The sequence below is a fragment of the Misgurnus anguillicaudatus genome, chromosome 23, assembly GCF_027580225.2.
Source record: "Misgurnus anguillicaudatus chromosome 23, ASM2758022v2, whole genome shotgun sequence".
Classification (NCBI taxonomy): domain Eukaryota; kingdom Metazoa; phylum Chordata; class Actinopteri; order Cypriniformes; family Cobitidae; genus Misgurnus; species Misgurnus anguillicaudatus.
The window spans coordinates 16,419,525-16,443,261 of NC_073359.2; the positions used below are offsets into that span (position 1 = coordinate 16,419,525).

Below are 23,737 nucleotides of genomic sequence, written 5' to 3' on the forward strand. Positions count from 1 at the left end.
GAGGACCATGAAATATACAACTAGAATAATCAATTAAAATTATAAACGTTATAAATGAGTTGTGTCACACTAAGCAATAGCAAGTTACTTGTGTTAAGTTGCATTAAAACAGCTCTTTCCAAAATTTTAGTCATGATCAAACACAACTGAACTATATAACGTTTGATAAAGTTTAGAGCTTATTACTTCTGATATATGTAAATTTTGAAAACAACAACAACAACTACAGAGAAAAATGTCTCGGTCAGTGTTACAGTTGCATTTAATGCATCAATAAAGATCACATCATATTGTAAGCCTCACAAAGCTGGAATTAATGTCTGGACTATTCATTTATAACATGATTGTGTCATAATACAAACTATTAAAGCAAGAGTAAAAGAAACGTTGTCATCATTTATTCACCCTCACGTTGTTTCAAACCTGTGGGATCAGTCCTTATTCATCAGCCCAAGAGTTGATCTCAAAAATAATTTATGCATTTGGCAGATGCATTTATCCAAAGTCATCCACAGGCATACATTTTATCAGTATGTGTGATCCCTGGAATTGAACACATGACCTTTCCTTGTCTTGACTTGACGCAATTGACTGGACTACGAACTGAGCTCCAGGACACTTGATGGAATAGCACCATCATGTGATCATACAACAGCAGTGCAGACTATTGCTCATCTGATTACAATCGTACTTGAAGTACCCAACCCAAATAAACACTTTGAAAATTAGATGTGAAGGGAAATTTCACTTTGCCCAAAGTTTTATGTATGATAATAAATGTAAAAAATGGGCTAATACAGAAGTTTGAGGATTACTTTTTTTTTTTGAAATTCAACCAAATATACTTTACAATGAACAAATGGATCCCAAACATAGACTGTAAAAACATGGTCCCAGACATATGGATCTGTTTCTTCAAAATCTGTTTCTTTAAACAGGAAACAAAAAAGAGCACTTGGGGGAAATACTGTTATTAAACTTAACACGTTTATAATTTACTGGATACTAGTAATTATAAACAGTTTTAGTAAAGATTTTAACTTCTTTTTTAAATTGCCAAAGGTTGAAGTCAAATGACAAACCTATGACATTTCCAGCAAAATTCGACTCGAAACAGCACTACTTAAAATTATTACCATTCATGGTAAAATCACTGTAAGATAAAGATATTTCTACAAACACACACACACAAAAAAAACCTAGAAAAATACGGAACTAAACATATGCAATAGCCTAACGTTACGCTAACACGGCACAATTTTGTTAATTTATGTCAATACATATGAAGTATTAAACCTTTAAGCTTTCACGCTGCTTCTACAGGAAATCATATTTCATAAACATCAGTCACTTGAATGAGTAAAATGTGACGTCATCGCGTTCAGGTGCGCAATTTGATTGGCGTTTTGCACAACCTAACTTTTTGTTATTTCAGATAGATATGAAACATGTAGAGTTACTTCTTGGTTTGAAAAATAATAAAGCAAAACGCACTAGGTCCTTATGTGAAGCTTTTACGTTATTTGTACGATGATCTCATGCCTTTATTTTCTTTTCGTTATACTTCATTTGTATGTTTTTTACTTTTTTATTTTTTTATTTAAATTATGTCTGATTATAATTTCTATTTTTTATGTTGTTATGTTATGAGTATTGTTGTAATGTGATTGCAAGTTAAATAAAAAAAATAAAAAAATTGACGTTTTGCACTAAAGTACCGCGAGAGCGATTAGAAAACCGAGACTCTCGCGGCAGTTTGAAGTCATAAACAGATTGATTTGCGCAGTGCCGAATGAAGTTGAACACGCCTATGCACACGCACATGAGAAGTGGTGTTGTGGTGTGTTCACTTCAGTTTGGCGCTCCTCACATGCTGAGTACACAATTTTACTAGGATCAGCATTTTATCTGCCGCCTATAAGGAGACCATTGCTGACATATCCGGTGAGTTAAGTGATGTTTTCTGGGACCGAGTTAAAAATGTTACGTTAGCCTGATTTAAGCGATATATGAAAGAGTTATGTATAAACTAGGGTGTTACATCATAAACCATGAAACGTTTTTCTCAAACGGTTTAATACGTTATACCCTTAGGAAAAATGAACTCTGGTTTTATTGTAGTAGCATATGTGTAGCATGTTTATGGTACATTGATTACCATTTGTATCATATTCTTGCACTAAATGGTTAAACTATGGTTTCTAGTCAGACAATGGTAAATTTGTGGTTACTATGTCTATACTACAAATATAATAGTTAAGATATGGTTACTGTAGTAAAACCATGGTTCATTTTACATAAAAATTATTTACCTTACCTTATTATATGCATACATACATTCAGTTTAAATGTTATTGTATTTTGAATACAAAACTAAACTAAATATCACCTTAGATGATGTTTTAGGGAGAGATAACAGACACATACTATTGAAACATTAGTAAAGTTCTCAAAAGATAAAGAAATGAACTTATGTGTTGGTGTGGTTACTTTGCATGGATATACCCATGTGAACCCTTAGGAAATTAGCCATAGTTTTGTTATAAGTGTAGTAATATTTTTAATTGGTGAATTAATTACCATTTGTTTTACCACAGTTTTACTACAAATATTATGGCTATGCTGTGAGACCATAATATATTTGTGGTTAATTTGGTTTAACTACGAATACTGTGGTTACCGTAGTAAAACCGTAATTATGTGTGACCCTGTCTGTGAAATCCAGGCGTAAGTCTCATAATCTAATTTTGAGATTAGGAGCATCAATGTTTAATTTCAATCTTTGACATGACCTTACTGAGTCAGAAAACAGTAAATTACAAAAATATGACTTTAGCAGGGTTTTCAAAGACTTTGTCACATATATGTAGGAGAACCTGTAAGAGTAACTTTATATACAATGGAGGACCCCCGAAAAGTACACAGTTGCAGTGTCTCTCTAAATCAAACAACAGGTTTAACTCATCAGATCAATAATAGACTATTATGCAACTTGAATTGGGTGTGTCAGATTAGAGAGACATCCAAAATGTTTACTGTTAAGGGTCCTGCAGGAACAAGATTGAGAAACACTGATCTACTCAAACCTTTTGAGGCCAGGTGGTTAAAAGCAATTGCAACAATGAACCAGACCAAGTTAACTCATGCGTTATTTTAAATCAGATGGCACCTGTTTCAATTTCTTACTACCTATGCATTGAAATCCATTTATTTAAAGGTGGTTTAAGAGTACAAATAAGTTTTTTGTACCATTGTAAAAGTGACAGATCATGCTAAACACGGATACAAACTCCCCAGCCAAACATATTCCCTGTGTAAAGTCTTGCTTTGACTTGCCTGAATGCAAGAAGGGAATGTTGCCATTTTCACACCCATATGTTTACCTAGATCTTCGTGTGATGCATGTATACTTTACACAGCCTGCATTTAATTTCTTGGTTCATGAAATACAGGCTATATTGGCGTCCTAGCACTTTTTGTACGATTTAACAAAGAGCTGCGACTTTTCTTAAAACCTTCCACCTCAAATGCCTGCACAATAATGAAACCTATTTGTTTTAGCAAATTGAACCAACAAAGGCCTAACCCCTTAAACTGGGTGTGTTTTCAACGTTTTTCAAGCGTTTCACAATATGCGTGACACATGGATTGAAAGAGGAAAGCTGAGGTTAATAAATAACAAAACATGTTATTGCACCTAAACCATTGTAACACAGTGGAATCACGATGAACCACTCTTATCATGTGGTTCAATACAAAAAGACACCTAGCTTTAAACAATAGCTTTTCAGGAGACTTTTAAACCTTTGTAATGCCCTTGATGTGCAAGCAGTGATGTGTATTTATTTTTAATGGTTAGGTTAGTTTAGTAAGGGCATCTATTAATATATTTTAAATATGAAATGTCTTCTCTGCACATTTAGTAAAATGGTGAATTTGCTAAATAAATGACTGTTTACAAACAGGTTTCATTAACACATCCCTGTCTTTCATTGGTCAGTTGAACAGATAGTCCCTCCCCAAAATCACACCATTAAGAAGTGTTTTGATAGTGCCACAATATAACTCATTTTGGTTAATCAAATTCACACTTATGTTTAAATTATATTTAGGCAATTTGCAGATGCTTAAAATGGTAAAGAAAACAACTAATTTGTCTGATAAAGAGAAAAAAATGTGTGACCCTCTATGTAAAATCCAAGCTAAAATCTAATTTTGAGATTTGAGAACATCAAAGTTTGATTTTAGTCATCGATTTTAGATTGATTTTAATATTTGACATGACCTTACTCAGTCAATATTAAATATATCAAGGTTAGAAAACAGTAAATCACAAAAAATGACTTCACAGATTTGGTCACATATCAAAAGTTACTTTCAGCTTACAATTTTTTTTACTTGTTATACTGACAATATCTGTTCAATTAAACAGATTTTCATATGATCTCTGCATATTAAACAAAGACAGGACTAGATATTCTGGGTACCATTATAGTATTGTTACAGATTGTCATATCCGTTTAATGCATTTTTAGAAACGATTTAAGACTTACCACGCTTTGTTTGCGCAACACATAGCGGAAGATGGAAAACCAAAGTAAACCATTTATTGCGCATGGGAGTGTGAATGGGGGAGAGGACATTTCTGATGAATTATTACTCAGCAGTGATTTTATTTTATTAACACTTTTAAAGACATGAGTAATAGAAAGTCTGCCAGTCAGCAATGCTTGTAGATCAGTAAAGTACACTTGTTGATTCATTTAATACCCGTTCTTCCCTGGAGCTTATACTGTAGTTGACTAACCAGTAGAACTGTTTTAGTGTTTAAGTAGACAAATTAGTCAAATCTGTAATGGGTGGAAAAACCAAGCTCCCTTAATTTTTGCAGTCTTTCAGCAGCCTTAAACAAGTTTTGATTAATGGTGTTTCTGATTAATGGAGCATTGTGTTAGCAGTGCAAATGCAAACATTGTTGGTACGATTCCCAGGGAACACGCATACTGATAAAAATGTACAGCTTTGGATAAAATCGCCTGCCAAATGCAGCCCTGTAACTCGTCTTGTACTATTAATATTAATTATATCTCAAATTGAATGACTTGTTGTGTTGTTACACTTTATGTGATCTGACATATATGAAATGTACTTCGAGAAATCCCATAGATTTTAATTTAAAGTAGGGACCTAAGCTATGACATTTAGGGGCCACAATGTCATAAAGCCACTGGGGTGGGCCCTTTTGTCCTGTGAAAGTAACCAAACCCCCAAAACAAATAGTCAAAATATCTTAGCAACTGCATGGAAGTACCATGGTAACCCCAACCACCCATATAACATTTCATTACTCAAGAAAAAGTATTAAATAAAATTATGTTGTTTTAGTTAACTACATGTATGCACATGTAAATTTAATTCATTTAGTATAATTTGTGTTGATAAAAGAATCTCAAATTTTTACCTATTTATTGATTTGGTTCTTGCTCAACTTTCAACTCAAAATGAGTCTCATTAAAATTTTAACTATGAGAAACTGTGCACTGTCGTAGAAACAAGCACGGGCGAATAGCTTCAGTTTTCACCTTAAGGCATCAACACTGTCAGGCATCCTTCCAGCACCATCCACAACATGTCCCAGCCTGCATCCAGGTTTAAAGTAGCTGCATACATTCCAAATTGGGTGGAAAACGGGTCACCTATCTTGTTTTTAACCTACGGAGTGCACATTATTACTGTGATCTGAGACTCTTTTGGTAAAACAACAATGACTCGTGTTGAGATCCTTGTAGTAAACAAGTTATGATGGATGTTTAGGTGACAGAGCTCTAAGAGTTGTTTACTTTCTATTTCATGGTTCAAGTGGAGGATTTAGTTTTTTGTAGTCTTGCTGTAGACTAAGATCATCATTCAGCAAACATCTGGCCTTCAGGTGAATTTTCATGTTTGGGATATAAGTAAACAAGTTTTCTCTTTCATGCGTAACGCAGGAGTTTTTATGTATTGAAGTATGAACATAACATATTGGGAATATGTGAGTTTATTCCCAAAATGTTCCCGATACATAAAAGCAAACAATTGTATATATAATGAATCATTATCAATCAGATTCAGACTCTTTCAGATACATCTATTCTACAGTATCACGTTCATAGTTGAGTTATGGTTGTTTTTTAATCTTTACAGAGTAAGACAGCGCCACAGATGGGTTCAGGACCTTTGAGCATCTAACACTATGGATTACCAGCCTTGGCCACGAAAGCACATAAACAACAAGCGTATATGTTGGAAACTCACTCCAACATAACCCAGCCTACCAAAACATGACTTTTAAGCCATTTCTTTACTGAACAATAAAGATAAAATTACTTGTTATTTATTTGGTAAGCTCTCAGGAGAGGGATAAAACCATGTCTGCACTGATTTTCCTCATCGTACTACATGGAGTCTCCTTGGCGGGCGCCTACAACGGACGCAACAGTATCACCCCCCGAAAAACGATTCAGTATGAAGGTAAGATTCTTGTTTATTGAGTTACCACAAAAAGTCCCTTTAATGCAAGTAAGTTCAATCATTGGCCACATCGGTAACACCCACCCGGGCAGCTATTTCCAGTTATACAAGTACAGCGCCTGTGTATTTGAATAGATCAAAATCTCCAAAACTGTGTCACATGTAGGTTTTCATAACACATTTCAAATATGCAATAAAGAGTGGTTGCATAAATACTTGAGCTGAAATCATGCACAAAAATATATTTTTCTGATCAGGCAAATGTATACATAACGCTAAATGATTAACATACTAATATCTACATGCATTTGTGTTTTTGTCCCACTTAGATAACCATGTGATCACATTTAAAGATGAAGGCATTTGGAATTACTCCACTATGCTTATTCGAGAGGATTTGGGGCTGCTGATGTTGGGGGCGAGAGAAGCCGTCTACGCCCTTGATATAAAGGATATCTCGGTTGCTAAATCCAAGGTGGGGGTTTAAGGTTTTCTTTTTTTATCTTTGGCAAAACTTTAAGAACTCCCTAACCATGTTTCATGTTTTTATTGGTTTCTCTCCACCCATCAGGTTCTGTGGAAAGTGACGGAGGAGAAACAAAAGGAGTGCATCTCTAAAGGGAAGCATCCCGATGTGAGTAAAGCTCCGCCCCCCGCTCACAGGCATATTAACACATAAACATAAATAATATTATATTAGAGGTCGACTGATGGTAGACTTTGATAATACTGAAAATGTGGAGGAAATGATTAATCGATCGTTTTTGTGATCAATATTTTGTATGTAAACTAGAAAAATATTGATTTTCTTAACCATCATTTTTTACAAACTGAACCAAAAATTTACAATTTAACATCAATAACACAAATAATAGCTGTTGCATGCCGATTTATTTGTTGACTTCTAATAAATATATTAAGTACTTAGAACTCTATTTTTGTCAGCCATGTTTATATCATAAGTACAAAAACTTATAAATGTTACATCAAACTCTAAAGTTTTGGTTGTTTTTTTAAGGACTCTAGTGGATGTCTCATATCAAAGGGTTAATCATATACTGTAGTTTTTTTATTTGAACAGTATTTTGCTGTATATTTTCAGCTGTTGATCATGTAGACAACTGTCTGATCGATTTACATTTCAGACCGACTGTCACAACTACATCCAGATGCTGCATCAAGTGAACGACAGTGTGATGTACGTGTGCGGTACGAATGCCTTCAGTCCCACCTGTGATTACATAGTAAGTGACGTGACCAGATCGAATAATGCTAATGCAACACTTGTCTAAACAAACAAACAAATGTGCATTTGAAGAAAAACAAACTTATCATTTTATTTGCACTTACTCGTACAAAAAAGTGCATGGTTATAACTAGTACTATTACTTTCTTAAACTATCTTGGAGTGCTACGTCAATACCTTGATATATGAATATGTCAATCACACAATACCATGGCTTATACCTTGGTATTAAAAAACTTGGTACCTATGTTAAGGCAGTATCCTTTTTGAATGGGCAGCCCCTTTATGTGTTTTAGTTGCATATGCGTGTTTGCATTTCGTAATCCTCTGCTTCCCTCCTGGAATGAGATGAGGAACATTGGGTTTTATTTGTTCGAACAAGCACTGATATCACTATGTTACAAAGAACGGACAAAAGAGCCGTGTGTTCATGGTGTTTGTTTGAACAGACGTACGGTGATGGACAGCTGAAACTAGAGGATCGGCAGGAGGAGGGCAGGGGGAAATGTCCTTTCGATCCCTTCCAGAGATCCGCTTCCGTCATGGTTGGTATGTATTACATTTAATTAGAGCTGTGTTTTTATAGCTCAACTGGTAGGCCAAGGTTATAAGTCGCACTTTAATTTGCACAATTGTAAAAACATTTAAATGAAGTTTCACACTGAATGTATGTAATGAACTTTGGCTATTACAAATATTTTGGATACAAAACAACATGCTTTAAAAACACTAAGCTGTGGTTCTCATACAGGGGCATGGGTTTGAATCTGGCTTGCATCATCATTTGTTCACTTAAAGGAATATTCCATTTTTTAAAAAGAAAAATCCAGATAATTCACTCACCACCATGTCATCCAAAATGTTGATGTCCCTCCCTGTTCAGTCGAGAAGAAATTATGTTTTTTGAGGAAAACATTGCAGGATTTTTCTCATTTTAATGGACTTTAATAGACACCAACATTTAATACTTAATTCAACACTTAACAGTTTTTTTCAATGGAGCCTCAAAGGACCACAAACAATCCCAAACGAGGCACAAGGGTCCCACCCAGCAAAACGACTGCCATTTTTGACAAGAAAAACAACAAACATACACTTCCAAACCACAACTTTTCGTTTAGGTCCGGTCCAGCGCGACCTAACGTAAATGCGTAGTGACGTAGGGAGGTCACGTGTTACATATATAAAAAACGCACATTTGCGGATCATTGTAAACAATAAACTGACACAAAGACATTAATTAGTATCAGTTGACATACAACAACGTAGGAACGGTCCTCTTTCACCCCACTTGTAAACACTGGGGCGGAGTTTCGCGTTCGTCCTCTGTGACCTCTTGACGTGATGACGTATTGCGTCGGGTCACCCTAGCGCATGACGACCGGATCTAAACGAGAAGTTGTGCTTTAAAAGTGGATATTTGTTATTTTTATTGTCAAAAATGACAATCGTTTTGCTAGATAAGACCCTTATGCCTCGTTTGGGATTGTTTATAGTCCTTTGAAACTCCGTTGGAAAAAACTGTTAAGTGTTGAGTTAAGTATTAAATGTTGGTGTCTATTAAAGTCCATTAAAATGAGAAAAATCCTGCAATGTTTTCCTCAAAAAACATAATTTCTTCTCGACTGAACAAAGAAAGACATCAACATTTTGGATGACATTGTGGTGAGTAAATTATCTGGATTTTTCTTTTAAGAAAATGGAATATTCCTCGCGTACACAAAGAAAATGGACCATAGTTTGGCAAACTTAACTGAAAAGCTTTCTGATGTTTCTGAGCTTCTAGTAAATCAGTTTTTTTTTCAACAGATCAAGACTTGTATTCGGCCACGTTCTTCAACTTTTTGGGTTCTGAGCCGGTCATACTCCGTACCTCACCCATTTCATTGCGCACAGTGATCAAACGCTCATGGCTTGATGGTATGTAAGAAAATAATAAGGTGTGAAATTATTTAAGACTTTTATTAAAGGGATAATAAAAAATAAAAAATTCCGATCATCATTTATTTACCATGATGTTGTTCAAAACCTGTTCGTGTTTCTTTATTCTTTTAATTACAAAAGAAGCAATTTTGATAAATGATGGTAAGCACAAAGTTGACATTACCCACTGACTTCCATAGTATTTGTTTTCCCACTATGTAAGCCAATGGGAAGCCAACAGAAGAAAGAAACGTTGTCAATAAATGATGACAGAATTTAAATTTTTGGGGGAACTATTCCTTTAAAAATATAGAATACATTTTTTTAATTAAGAAAAAACACTGCCTTCATGCTTATACAACAATGTTTTTTTTCTGTTTCCCCAAGAGCCAAATTTCATTTACATGGACGTAATACCTGAAAGCGAGAACAGTCCCGATGGCGACGATGACAAAATCTACATGTTCTTCAGCGAACACGCCATAGAGTACGACTTTTATAGCAAGCTATTGGTGTCCCGTGTCGCCAGAGTCTGCAAGGTATCTAATCTCTTTACCATTGACACAAGGACTAACCATGGGTTAGTGTTAATGGCCACAGCTAAGCTCTTTGTGCTAGAATGTTTATATTTTGGCTCTGGTATACCTTTTACTACTCGTGAACTCACAGGATGTGCTGAAGGATTTAAGACGTTTACCCCTGAGCTTATGTTATGCAGGGAGACATGGGTGGCCAGAGGACACTCCAGAGGAAATGGACTTCCTTTTTGAAGGCACGTTTAGACTGTTCTGTCCCCGAGCCCAGCCTGCCATACATCATCCAGGACGTCTTCCACGTGCGCCACAAGAAATGGAGGAAGAGCGTCTTTTACGCCATCTTTACATCTCAGTCGTAAGTTTTGTCCCGTCGGGTGTTTTGTTATTTTAAGAGATCTTCATTCTGCAACCAACACAAATTGTTTTTGGGTTGTTCACGCTGCACACAGTTCAGATTTGTATTAAAATCTGATCTTTACAGCAGTCTGAACTGTTTTATTTTCAGATTATGAAATCGGATCAATTTGTGTAGTCAATATCCAGTATGTTTACATTGGTTAGCTCAGTTATGATGTAGGTGTTGCCACAATTAAAAATATATTATCAACCTGTCAGAAAACTGTAAATCTGACTGTTCACACTGACAAAAATCTAAACTGATTCATGTACCTCAATGTGAATGGCTTTCAGTACACGTCAATATAACTCACAGTGAAACAGCTGTTGTGTATGAAGCAATGCAGGTATGACCAGGTAAGAGACACGAGTCACAGGTAAGACAGACTGTTTTAATAGCAGCATTGATAATTAAAGGGGGACAGACGGCTCTTTTCACCCATTTAGTCACTCTGTCCAGTCATCTTAGACCTGATATTATGTGCTTGGCATATTGAAGATGATTTTAATGATCTCTGTGTGTGTGCAGGAGCTCAACAGATCAGACCTCGGCAGTATGTGCATACGATGTGACCGATATTAGCGAGGTGTTCTCACGTGGCAAATTTAAGACACCGGTGACCGTGGAAACGTCGGATGTAAAATGGGTCACATTCAACGGAGACATTCCTGTCCCTCGACCAGGAGCTGTGAGTGATTATGTTTTTATGTTGTTTTATGTATGTGTGCCGTTTTGTTATGAATTTCTAAACAGAGGTTTACGGGAGGAGCCTGATCATCCGGTCCTGTCAGTCTTTTAAGCGTATATGCGCATCCGCCCACCAGCCGCCCACCTTTACTTTGCGACTAGTCTTCCGGCATCCACCCATGATCGAATTTACTCCATTTTACTCAGTTTTGGAGTATGGAAGGCTAGCTTAGAGCTCTTCCAACTAAGACACAGGCCTGATTTGTTACAGTGCAACAGTACATTTAAATACCCTCTTCTTATAGCCTACAATGAAACAGTACTATATAGGGATGTAATGATTAAATCACGTGTCCCATTAAAAATGCCTGTCTGAAATCGATTCTGAATCGCAAGGCTGCAATTCTTTGTGTAATGCACAGCTTGTGCGTGTACTGCGGCATTTGGTCAGTAGGAAATCCTTATCAATCTAAAATCATTATGAGTTGGAGTCGTTTGTAATTTGCATTTAAAAAGCAACACTCGTTAAATAAAAATCATTCAAAATATTCTTTATTATCATGAAAATACCTAAAACAATTTGAAGAACAGCGATATAAATATTCCTATAGTCATTTCCTGGAATAGCGTTTGTAATGCTACTTGTTCTGTGGCACAAAGGGAGTTTCTGCATGAGAGCGCCCCCTGGGGTTCTGATGTGCTGGGATTTCACCGTAATTCATTAAAATTCATTCATTGAGAAAATGCGCATTTGCACGATTAATCGTTACAGCCCTAGTACTATAAGGTACTTTAAAGTATACCATCATGGTAGTAGTCCTTAGCTTATACTGTACCGTTTTTTTTAGGGTTACCATATTTTCCAGACTTTTATCTATTCAGCCTGCTGTTGTGTGTGCTATTGTTTAGTTAAATAACTTTATTTATGTTTTATTTATAACTTTGTTTTTTTTTTATTGTTTGTTTTGCAACGAAACTCTTATATATAAATACACAGAGTTTTTGCAACGAAACTCATTTTCATATACAAAATAATTAAACACAATAAACACACAAATATATTATGCAAAAAACAAACTTATATTTTAAATGCGATTAATCGCTATTAATCTTTTGACAGCCCTATTTTTTCATGGTATATACAACAACAAAAAATTATCAAAACAAAAATGTAACGTTTTTAAAAAAATATTCGTAAAAATGCGAAGTTGTTTAAAATATCTTTGTAAAATGTTAAAGTTGTTTAAAATAGCTTTGTAAAAATGTAAAGTTGTTTAAAATATCTTGGTAAAAATGTAAAGTTGTTTAAAATATATTTGTTAACCTGTAAAATAGTTTAAAATATCTTTGAAAAAATTGAAAGTTGCTTAAAATATATTTGTAAAAATATTTTTGTAAATTAAAAAAAATATATATCTTTATAAACCTGTAAAACTGTTTAAAATATCTTTTGAATACATTTAAAGTTTAAAATATTTGTAAACATGTAAAGTTGCTCAAAATATATTTGTAAAAATGTAATGTTGCTTTAAGTCTCTTGCGCCAAAACATACAAAAAAATCTGTTTTTTTTTCTTTGCAAATTTTCACACAGTGCATCAACAACGCAGCAAGAAGTCTGAATATTGAGCGCTCGTTGGATCTGCCGGATAAAACGCTACAGTTCATCAGAGATCGGCCCCTCATGGACGACGCCGTCCGTCCGATCACGGGCAAGCCTCTGCTGGTCAACAAAGGACCGGCATTGACCCGCCTTGTTGTAGACCACGTACCAGCTTTAGACGGACAGTCCTATCCTGTGATGTTTATCGGCACAGGTGAGATGTTCCTGTCGGCCTCCGGGGCAAAGCAAGCCGTTAATAGTCAGTTAAAGGGTGTGCGTAAACACTCATTGACTGGAATGTTAATAGTACCTTGCACTGAGCTGTCTGCAAAGTGACACTTGCCGGAATCAGATCTAGACTGTCCCATTTCAGAGTTTGTTTGTTTTTAATTTGTATTGTGTTCAAGCTAAATATAGATCAGTGTTGACAAAAACAAACTATTTGTTTGCTCATCTCACGCACAAGAAACAAAACTGTCTAAGCTTGAAATGCAAACTCTGAACTCAATGCAAATCTGCAATAATTATATAACAACTTTATGGACTGTAGCCAACATTCCAGAGCCTGTGTTTTGTTTACTGACACCTTGTGCTTTTTCTTAATGTACAGTCCTTGTGTGTTTGTTTACATAATACATAATAAAAGTGACAGCAGTTGTGTGTGTGTGTGTGTGTGTGTGTGTGTGTGTGTGTATTTCAGTTTCAGTTTTAGAATATTAAAGTTTAAAGTCTAATGCGAGTCAAATTTTCTGTCTTCCACCAGAAAACGGTTATTTGCAGAAAGCTGTGAACTACGACGGAGAAATGCACATCATTGAAGAAGTCAAACTCTTTCAGAACGCTGAGCCAGTCAATGTTCTTCGCCTTCACCAGAACCAGGTATTGAAATGTTTATTTCATCCATCGCAACCTTGCATTACTTCCATTAATGCAAGTTAAGGTCTATAAAGCTGGCCCACAACTTATAAGGAATAGTTCACCCAAAAATGATAATCAGTCCTTAATTTAATCAACCTAATCCTGTCCTAAGTGTATATGACTTCCTTTCTTCAGCCGAGCACATTTGACTTGCGTGTTTCGTCACAACGCATATGACGACTAGTCATGAGACTCGCAAGGACCAGTGATCCCCTGTGTCTGAAATCGCAATGACAGCAGGTACTCTATTAGATGAAGTACCTACTCATCGACCATTAGAACAGTAGGTAGTATATAGTATGAATATGGATAGTATGAATGAATTCGGACATACTACATTCGCCATCAATAACATCAAGTTAAGTCATTAACTGGAATGAGGTTAAACAAGCGCAATTCAACCACAAGGGACAGCTGTTTAATATATGTATTTGCATTTAAATAGAGCTGCGTTACCCTTTTTAAAAATTTTTTGACAAAATGCCGGTTTCGGGCGCTGCGATCATCTTGCATATTGACATGGAGCCGGCATTTCGCCATTTCAGATCATACACAACTTATAGTGTTTACATTTTATTTTATTTCTAGATAAGCTTAAAATATAAATGATTTTCTTTCACAAGCATATGATCAAAAGTCCTTTTAAGGAAGTTGTGTAATATTTGCAACGCCTCCCTGGAACAAGACAAACAAGACCTGTCGATTCTGCACATGCTTAAAATACCTGACTGCGTCCAAAACCATCTAATTCCATACTTTATTACAGTAGGCGAAAATCAGTAGGCGAGCGCATGTCCGAATTCATAGTATTCGATAAACAGTTGGCAAAAGGTGCCCAGATGACCTACTACTTCTGGCACGATCCCAAAGTGTTCATTCGATGGATACTTCCATACTATTAATATTCATACTATATAGCACCTACCGTTTTTACGGTCGATGAGTAAGTAGTACCTACTGTCACAGTATGTGATTTCGGATGCATTCCATTCTTTGACTGTTGGCGATTGGCTCTTTTCACTGGGAGGTGGGACTAGAGCAGCAATTCTGACCCATGCGATCTCCCCCCATTCATATTAATACTGGTGGGGCATCTTGTTAAGTATCTTTGGTCTTATGGATTCCTTATTCTGATGATGGTTGGGCTTCAGTGCCATTACAAGGCTAGGAAGAGCCAGGGTATTATTTTATATCATTTTAGGCCTTGTGTCCGAAGCATTTTTTTCCTGTGGCTGGCATTAGATTTCAATTGTTGTGCTGCGCTTTTGAAAAACGCCAGCAGCTGGGTGCTGAGCAGGGCTTTGAACCAGATTTTTTCCCCACTTAGTTCGCTCTGAACAGAAACCGTATTCTAACGTTTCCGGTTTTCGGTTCAACCCTACAATTGACGTTACTGAACCGGTTAATAACGTTCCATGTCAGCTGTGGGACATACAAATAAGTAGGCTGATCATTAGGACATTAAACTTAAATTATTAGTCTACATAATTTTCCTTAAATCTCTATCTTGTCATCAACCATTAAAAAGGCTACATTATGTAAGTGGCATAACTGTAATTCTGACATTCCTACATTTGTTTCAGCATTATATACATGAATTAAGACAAGTACAATTTCTGCCATGTTGTTTATTGGCAAGCAACTTAAACAAATGTTTTTATTAGAAATAGTACTGTGGTATTTCGAGATCATTTTGTTTGTATGTGTCCTGTCAAGAACAGAAAGATTGTTTGCTTTTTGAAACGCGTCTCTCCGTGTATGCACTTTTGAGTGCACTTAAACCCGCGAGCAGACACACAGACGGAAGACAAATTCCAAATGGTGCTTCGTGAAGAAGATGCAGCAAAGCAGTCGCTCCACATAAAGTGAAAATTAAGTTGTTTTTCAGTGCTTTATTCGTCAAATGTATTTTAATTGACTACATGAGAGACACAGTAGCACAACTCTCTCTCAAGTTTATACATCAAGAGTTCTGATCTTTGAAGGGATGATCACGTTTGATTGAAGTTGGACCGGACACATCAACCGCATGTGCATCTGTGCGGACAGAAAATTGCTCACTTTAGCGCCTTTTGCGGTTAAATTGTTTAAAATCACTTAAGTGTTAACATTCGCAAGTCTTTGAAACACGTGTAAAAAATCAACTTTACCCCATTTAAATTTGCATATTAATCCGCAAATAGCATGCAAGCAGAACCATGGGTCGTGATCTGTACGGATCACGGATCAACTGCGGTCTGTTACACTTCTAATTAGTATTAAAAAAAGAACATCTTAGATTCTTGGTAGCCTACAATATTTACCTCTTATGATTGAGCATTAGAGACTTGCTAAAATGTTAAAATGTTTACATTTATGTGTTTGGTTTAGTTGTATGCAGGCTCTGCATCTGGGGTTGTTCAAATGCCGAGCAGTAACTGCAGTCGATATATATCCTGTCTGGACTGTGTTCTGGCCAGAGACCCTTATTGTGCTTGGGATCTCACGGCTCAACAGTGCTCTGAGTTACCAAGTTTACCCGCCAAAACAGAAGGGTAAGAGATACTTGTATACACAATACTTTACTTACTTTGAAAATCTTTTCTCTGATCTCTTGCTTGACTTACTGCATCTATATAACCAACTTGACTGCTATCATATCATTTTGTGTTTTAGTAATTGGATACAAAGTTTAAAAGATCCAGATGAGATTCGCTGCCCAATAAAAGGTATATATTAACTTTTTTTGTAAAACATAACATACATTAGAACATACATTAACACATTTCTCTCTGTGCCAATACACTAGCGACTGCTGAGCCACAGATCCGAACCCTTGTATTGGGAAACAACATCCAGTTGCTATGCCGACCAAACTCAAATTTGGCTCAGGTGAGCTGGAATTTCAATGGGAAGCAGCTGCCCTCCTCTAACAAGAAGTACACCATTTACAGCGATGGCATCCTTATCCACAACGCCTCAGCAGCTGACGCAGGACGCTACACTTGCATGTCACTCGAGTGGGCCAAAGGAAAACAGTACACACAGATGTTGGGCATTTACGATCTGCATGAACAAATAATAGAAGTAGTAACCGAAAAAATACAGACCACCCCGGGTATCGTTCATAAAAGCTACACAACATCATCATCGGGTCTCACCGAGGTTCCGAAAAAACCCATACCTCCGGAACCTCAAACTGGAGAAGGTAAGTGGATAGTAATGCAAGTGGCACTAGCCTTGTTGTCCATTATGATGGCATGTCTGCTCATCTGGAATCTGTACATGGGCCACATATCTCCATTTATGTGCTTCGGGAGACAATCGACCAAAACCCCTAGGAATTTTACAAAGAGGGAATACGTACACACAGCCAGCACCGAACGCGAAACTTTGGATGGTAAACAACAGACAGTCAGGATATGTCCCGCAACGGACAATGACGTAGAAGCTACCAGCTTTCACAGAAACGGTCCCAATGGGGAAGTACCGACAGACACGCCGATTTGTAAGTACATTACGGACGAGTCGGAGATTTGAGCTCGAGGATCCAAAAAGTTTTTTTATTTAAGTTTTGTAATCTTGTGTAATTTTTCTATTTATTTATTTTGTATGTAAATAAAAAAATCTATTAAAAATACCATGGTCCATTAAAAACATTTTTGTATATATTTAAAAGTGAACAAAATAAACAATTTTGTCACTTACATTTCCTGGGTAAACCATTAAAAACTTTCATAAGATCTGTAAATTTAGCCACTATATCGTTTGAAACAGAGAACTGCCAGTTATTTTACGTACTTCACGTGTTGAAACTGACATTTCTTCAACCCGAAAGCTCAAATTATATATTTTTATAAGCTTACCGTTGAGAATCATGGTAAGGAGAAAGACATGAACACTGATTATTTTGTGTATTTGCTCACCTAATTTTTATTCATTTTAACCAGAAACATTTAAATGTGAATGATGCTTGCCTGTGAAATACTAACCAAGGATTTTTGGGTATAAACACTTAAACATCACAATATTGCTTTTTGTCACAGCTTTTATAATGTTTTAAGCCACATGATTTAAGGTACAACGTCATCGTGTACGTCATTGCGTGTGTACAAACAAATTCTTTGCATTACTATAATGAGATCTTTATCACTATTACGCCCAAGAGCGTGATAGCACTGGAGGCTGTAACTGTAAAATTTTGTACTACTGATGTGAAAAGTGGCAAAACAAGCTTCTACAAAGTGAATCACTGTGACATTACTACAGTATGTGAAACAAACGTTTGGCATATATTACTAGGAGAACGCCACCAGTGCATTGATTTAATTGCAATAAACATACTTAGGACTTCAGTCTATAAAGAGAGGTTTTTATTTGTCTGGTGTTAGTTACAGAGCCAATTCGTCACATTTCATTTGCATGTACGATATTTTTAAATACATTGGCAAGGCAAGTCCAGTTGAAAAAAATGCACCAAAGATCAAGTCACATTTAAAACGAGTGTCTAAGCCTCTAACAGGTCACCTTTGTGTAAACAATGCTCCATTTCGAAGCACAATGAATTACTGAGGTTAAACATAAATGCACTGGAATGCAAAGAAAGCATATTCAGAAGCAAGTAGTAAAAACTGCAAAAGCAAATAGCAGGATGTTGTCACATCCACCAATAAAATTGTAGCACTTAAGGCAAACTTGAAAGCTATTGTTTTTTTCACCCATGCTAAACATGCATGAAACATTAAGGCTATCTTCATTTCGAAGATGTGGAAAACTCTAAACAGAAAACAGAGCAGGCACATCATGTATTTGCAAGCGTAATCTGCAAAAATATTTTACGTCCACTATATAAAAAATTACTGTTGTAGTTAATGCAGGGTATAAAAGGGGAAAGTGATTGTAAATCATATCAAAGATGTGTAATTTATACATAGTATTTTGAAAACTTAGCAAATGTTTAACAAAAGTAAAAAAATTGAAATCAAGGCAGAAGAAGTGTTATGGAATAAAAATATAAGACTTCATAATAGAAAATCTGACATGAATAAAAAAAATATTTTCAGACATGATTGTTCCTCTGTACAAGAAAAATCAATTGCCCTGAACAGTAGTATGAACAAGTGGTTTATGTTATTGGAATGAAAGATCTTGAGTTAAATTCATGCTTTACAATCTCTTTACAATCTTTCCTTATAAACGTAATATCGCCATGTTTAAAATAATGTTTTTGATTTTTCACTTGTGTTTCTACCAAAAATGTTTACCCAAAATGAAAATTTTCCATTTAAAAGACTATACTTTGTAAATTGTGTTTGAAAATGAAAGTGTAGTAACTAAAGATAATTTTGGTTAAGTTGAAAGATTATGGAATGCTGTGATGATTTCAATAGGCTTTATGCCCAGCTGCACCACCTCCCGAACCCCAGCCAGCCCCCCGCTCCCGTCCGCCACCACCGGACAAACTGATCAATCCAGGTGTGCCCGACCTCAGTAGTCCCAACAAAAACAATCAGACACACCTGGATTAATCAGCCCGTCCAACAATGGCAGACAGGAAACAAGGAGCCGGCCGAAGCCCAGGAAGCAGTGCAGCTGGGCACAAAGCCCACTAGATCAAAATTTTACTGTGTTAAAACAAAAGTATTGTACAAAAGCGGAAAAAGAACTATTCATAATTCAGTGATCTGCCCATAGTGTTAAACATCCTCGGGCCAGCACATAACGCAGTGATTCAAAATATTGAAGTCCCTCTCCAACCTTTACCTTTAAAACAATATATGGCACTCTGGCTCCATCTACAGTTCGAAAGTGTTTCACCATGGGCCGCTCTCTGGGTAATTGGGCACAGCTGCAGGATACTGTGGGAGACTGGGGCCAGTTTCGGACACAGCATTGAATCCGGCTTGCCTCACAGAGGGGTTTTTCCAAACGCCGGTGCTCCATTCTTCCTGCGCTCGCTGGAAACTGCCCCCTCCTCCACGATATAGCCGATGAACCTTATAGGAGATAGAAGTAATGATGGACTGCGCAACACTTTTTTTAATACTCATAAATTAATACAGGGTAAAAGGAATAATGTGTGCAATCATACCTTGATGAGAACAAACGCCATTAAAACAGTGTCCACAGTAAAAAGCAGAGCGGAGAGGAGCATGAATATAGCGGAGCCGATGTTTGTGCCGAAAAAAATCACTGTTGCAATCCAACCACTGTGAAAGAAATAGAAGTTGGAGGAGTTATCATGGCTTGAAGATAAATATTTTCATTGTATACTGACATACTAAATCTAATATAAAATAGCCTCAAACAATGAATGCCTGGACCCAAAATCTATATTAAATGGTGATTTTGGGCTGTCCCAACAGGTTACAAAATTTTTAAAATACCAATCCCTGTTAACACAAGTTCCTTGGTCAATCTTACCCCCAAGCCACTTTTATTTAGTTAAAAAACATGCTTCCCTTATTCTCAGTGGAATAAGACTTTGTGACTTTTCCAGATTATCTGTGAAGATTCATATAAGAAAACTGGGCTTGATCGGTCGTTCTAAAGAGGTGTAAAAAAGTTCACCAAAAGAGGCCCTTTGGGGGTAAAAATGACCCCAATTGAAATGAAAGAGAAATGCAAAAATGTTTTTTCTTGTTATTCATCAAATAAAATGAATGCATCCAGAAAAAATCTGAAAATTTTGACACAGAAAGGTAGGCCTGGTACTAGAGCACAAATGCAATATAGAAAAGACATGCTCAATCTCTCTCTCTCTCTCTCACACACACACACAAAAAGGTATCACTGCCACAGAAAGCATTCTTTACAGAATTTGGCAAAAAACAGCCACAGATGCAAAACAAAGATGTAAAATTCTCACACAGGTGTGTGCATGCCCACACACACACACACACACACACACACGCACAAAGACACAGTAAAACTTACACACACGCACAGACAAACATTTTGTAAAAACAGACATTTCAAAATGCATCAAAAACTACAAAAAATATACTATTTGAAATATTTTTTTTTTTTTTTAATGACCTTTCTAATGTTTATATAAACATATATTTACAAAATGTTTCACTAAAGTAGTGATGTTGAGCAGTTGGCCACATCCAGTAAAATGAATGGGTCTCTATGGGCCTCTGCTGGTCAAAATGATTTATTTCATAAACTGTAACCATAAAACTGTTTTTTACTAAACACCAAATGGTGGAATTCAACACATAACATCTAGATCACTATCTAAAAACAATTTAAATCAAATTTAGATAATAATTTGATATTTTACAGGCAAGTTAATGGTGTAGTCGATGAATTGAGTGGTAAACAGGTACAAAAGTACTTCATATCTCCCAAAAAACAGCATTAATGTATAGATGGGAAGTAAACAAAAAAATTATATATTATTTGTTTAATTTAAAATGTACATTTTTTGTAATCACCCTTTTAATTTCTGGGGTCATTTTTACCCCCAGGAAAATAAGGGCTTATGAGGGTTAATATAAATTTGACCCTTTTCACAGACAAGAAATGCACATTTTACCCAAATGTCAAACAATTAAACCCTGTTAGTGTAAAAAAAATCTTTAAATTTATAGGAATTAAGTTATCAATTAGTTATCACGTAATATCAATCGGTTATCAATATCTACAAACCAAATTTTTGTTGCAAATTAGTTATGCCCTACCACAGAGGTCTTTAAACTTTTGGGACCCCTTAAAGGAATATACTTTTATAAAAAATAAATCACAATAATTTGCTCCCCCCATGTCATCCAAAATGTTTATGTCTTTCTTTGTTCAGTCGAAAAGAAATTGGGTTTTTTGAAAAAAACATTCCAGGATTGTTCTCATTTTAATAGACTTTATTTGGAGCCTAACAGCATACGGTTTCAGTGCAGTTTAAAATTGCAGTTCCAACGCATCTTCAAATGACTCTAAATGATCCAGGGCATAAGGGTCTTATAGAGGGGCATATAGAGTTATTTTTAACACGAAAAATACAAAATAAGCACTTTTAAACCACAACTTCTCGTCTAGCACTAGCGCTTGCGTAAGCACATTCTAGGAACTATATTGCGTAATTAGCAGAACCCTTGCAGGAACTCTCTGCTCCTCACCACAAGACATCTCAGGTACTGCGAGCAAATCACTCCACCCAGGTAGTAGTGCTTCACCTTCTGAGAATATAGTTCCAAGTACGTATACAGTTAAAAGATGGCTGTGTCTCATACAACCTTGTTATTTGTACACGCTGTGATTATACAAATCCCAAAATAAAAAAAAAAAGGAAAATGTTTTGTCACTTATCGGGAGCAATATGCTAGCTGGAGCAATTTACTTTCAGTCTTTGTGCTAAGCTTGGCTAGCGGTGGGTGCGTCAGACAAAGTTCAGACCCTATTTTGCACTCTATTCACAAAATGTCCCGAATGTTTACATTTAGGCATTTGACAGCTGCTTCTATCCAAAGTGGCTTTCAGTGCATTCAAGGTATGCAGTTTTTCGTTTGTGTGTTACCTGGGGTCGAACCCATTATGACCCGCAATATCAGTTGAGCTACAGGAACACAATCATTATAACTGATCATTTAATGACACTCACCATGCTCCCCAACCTGATAATCCAAGACATTGGATGAAAGCGAGAACACATTGCAGGAAAAAGATAAAGAAGAAAGCCATGAAGTTGAAGGAACTGTCAGCCCTAAGGAGATGGACAAAACCAGTTCATTCAAAATGAAACATCAACCACTGCGGGTTTTTTTTTTGTCTAAACTGGATCTCCTTACCGAAAAGCTTTATATAGTGGCCTGAACCAACAGGTGTAACTACATGGGCTGAAAATTAGAAGCCAGAGGAGAGAAAAGCCAAAGTTTTCCGGACTACCTCCTCCGGCCCACCAGGCTATACAGGACACCACATTAACACAAAGGGTGATCGAGTACACTGCAAAATAGAAAGATCAGGTATCAGATTTGTGCTTGTTTGGTCAATGTTAAAACGAAATTTTTATTGGTAAGGTTTACATTGATTACTCACAGATCCAAAGATTGTATATACGCCGCACTAGCTGCTGATGGGGTGGTGGGATTTCCTCTTCCACGTTCTGGTAAAAACATGGTTTTATGCGAAAAAACTTAGGCAGAGGGGGGAAATTATTTGCTCGATCTGAAAAAAAAAAGATAACTTGATCCTATACACAGTTGTGCAGGGGATAGTTTAAATACATTTAGCATATGACATCTAGCTCACCTGTCATTGTCAGTCCTGTGAAAATGTGGACAAACGTGTTACTGATCCAAAGTGAACTTTCCTCTTTATGAGCCGATAGTGCAGATTTCAGTGCTGAATGAAATGAAGGCAGAGATAAAAAAAAGTTAAACAGATAAATAGTTGTGAAGACCCAATCAAAATGATCATTTATTAAATTAACTTTTATAAATACAAGAGAAAGGTAACGGTTGCACACACTGCAAGCCACATAAGATCACATAAGTTGTCTAAATAAACTTTACGTTGATCTTGTAACGCATTAAGTGTTATTAATAATATATCTATATTAACCATTTTAACTCGCATTACTTAACCTAACTGTTTTGGTAACATAATACAGGCCAGCAGCTAAGTTAGCGATACATACACTATCAGATTTTAAGAAAAAGCATTGGTCAAACTGTAGGATGGTATAAGAAAACAAAATGCCCTTATAATGCGATATAACATCATATATTCCGTTACATACGTGTTCATACGATTCCCTCGCTGATACCGTTAAATAGTTTGATAGGGATGCGTCCGCTGTCTCTGCATAGAATCCGGCCGATCCCGTGGCGGACTGGAAGCATTTTTGGTGCATTATGGGTAATGTAGTTCTAAAGCGGCTGGTTTGAACGGGTAGTTGATGAACGTTGTAAATTTCTGGACTACAAGCTCCATCAC

General features: G+C 36.3%; 2 protein-coding genes across 3 annotated transcripts; one reads left to right on the top strand and one right to left on the bottom strand.

The window, feature by feature from the left end:
* The first annotated feature begins 1,784 nt into the window (after window positions 1–1,784).
* Window positions 1,785–17,455, top strand: LOC129453533 (semaphorin-4E). Its single transcript, XM_055217808.2, has 15 exons — window positions 1,785–1,944; window positions 6,184–6,510; window positions 6,840–6,985; window positions 7,082–7,144; window positions 7,656–7,754; window positions 8,206–8,305; window positions 9,566–9,676; window positions 10,067–10,218; window positions 10,398–10,570; window positions 11,141–11,300; window positions 12,893–13,115; window positions 13,665–13,780; window positions 16,190–16,353; window positions 16,475–16,527; window positions 16,608–17,455. Exons 2-15 carry the CDS (start codon window positions 6,408–6,410, stop codon window positions 17,336–17,338), a joined length of 2,394 nt encoding a protein of 797 aa, XP_055073783.2. The 5' UTR covers window positions 1,785–1,944; window positions 6,184–6,407; the 3' UTR covers window positions 17,339–17,455.
* Window positions 17,456–18,156: 701 nt separating this feature from the next.
* scamp4 (secretory carrier membrane protein 4) lies at window positions 18,157–23,698 on the bottom strand. 2 transcript variants are annotated; one of them, XM_055217817.2, is made up of 7 exons: window positions 23,541–23,698; window positions 23,051–23,143; window positions 22,838–22,966; window positions 22,588–22,744; window positions 22,401–22,502; window positions 19,890–20,007; window positions 18,157–19,794 (listed from the first exon to the last, which is right to left on the bottom strand). In XM_055217817.2, exons 2-7 carry the CDS (start codon window positions 23,055–23,057, stop codon window positions 19,612–19,614), a joined length of 696 nt encoding a protein of 231 aa, XP_055073792.1. In that variant the 5' UTR covers window positions 23,058–23,143; window positions 23,541–23,698; the 3' UTR covers window positions 18,157–19,611. The 2 variants fall into 2 exon arrangements, with proteins under 2 accessions (XP_055073792.1, XP_055073793.1); XM_055217818.2 differs by having other exon boundaries at window positions 23,439–23,571.
* Window positions 23,699–23,737: the final 39 nt, after the last annotated feature.

Bases quoted from the DNA above. Each gene is read 5' to 3' on its own strand.
- LOC129453533 (XM_055217808.2), top strand. From the start codon at position 6,408: ATGTCTGCACTGATTTTCCTCATCGTACTACATGGAGTCTCCTTGGCG. The intron at 8,306-9,565 runs GTATGTATTACA...TTTTTTCAACAG, and splicing joins ATCCGCTTCCGTCATGGTTG to ATCAAGACTTGTATTCGGCC. The intron at 9,677-10,066 runs GTATGTAAGAAA...TGTTTCCCCAAG, and splicing joins CAAACGCTCATGGCTTGATG to AGCCAAATTTCATTTACATG.
- scamp4 (XM_055217817.2), bottom strand. The intron at 20,008-22,400 runs GTGAGTGTCATT...TTTCTTTCACAG, and splicing joins TTATCAGGTTGGGGAGCATG to TGGTTGGATTGCAACAGTGA. The intron at 19,795-19,889 runs GTATGATTGCAC...ATCTCCTATAAG, and splicing joins TGGCGTTTGTTCTCATCAAG to GTTCATCGGCTATATCGTGG.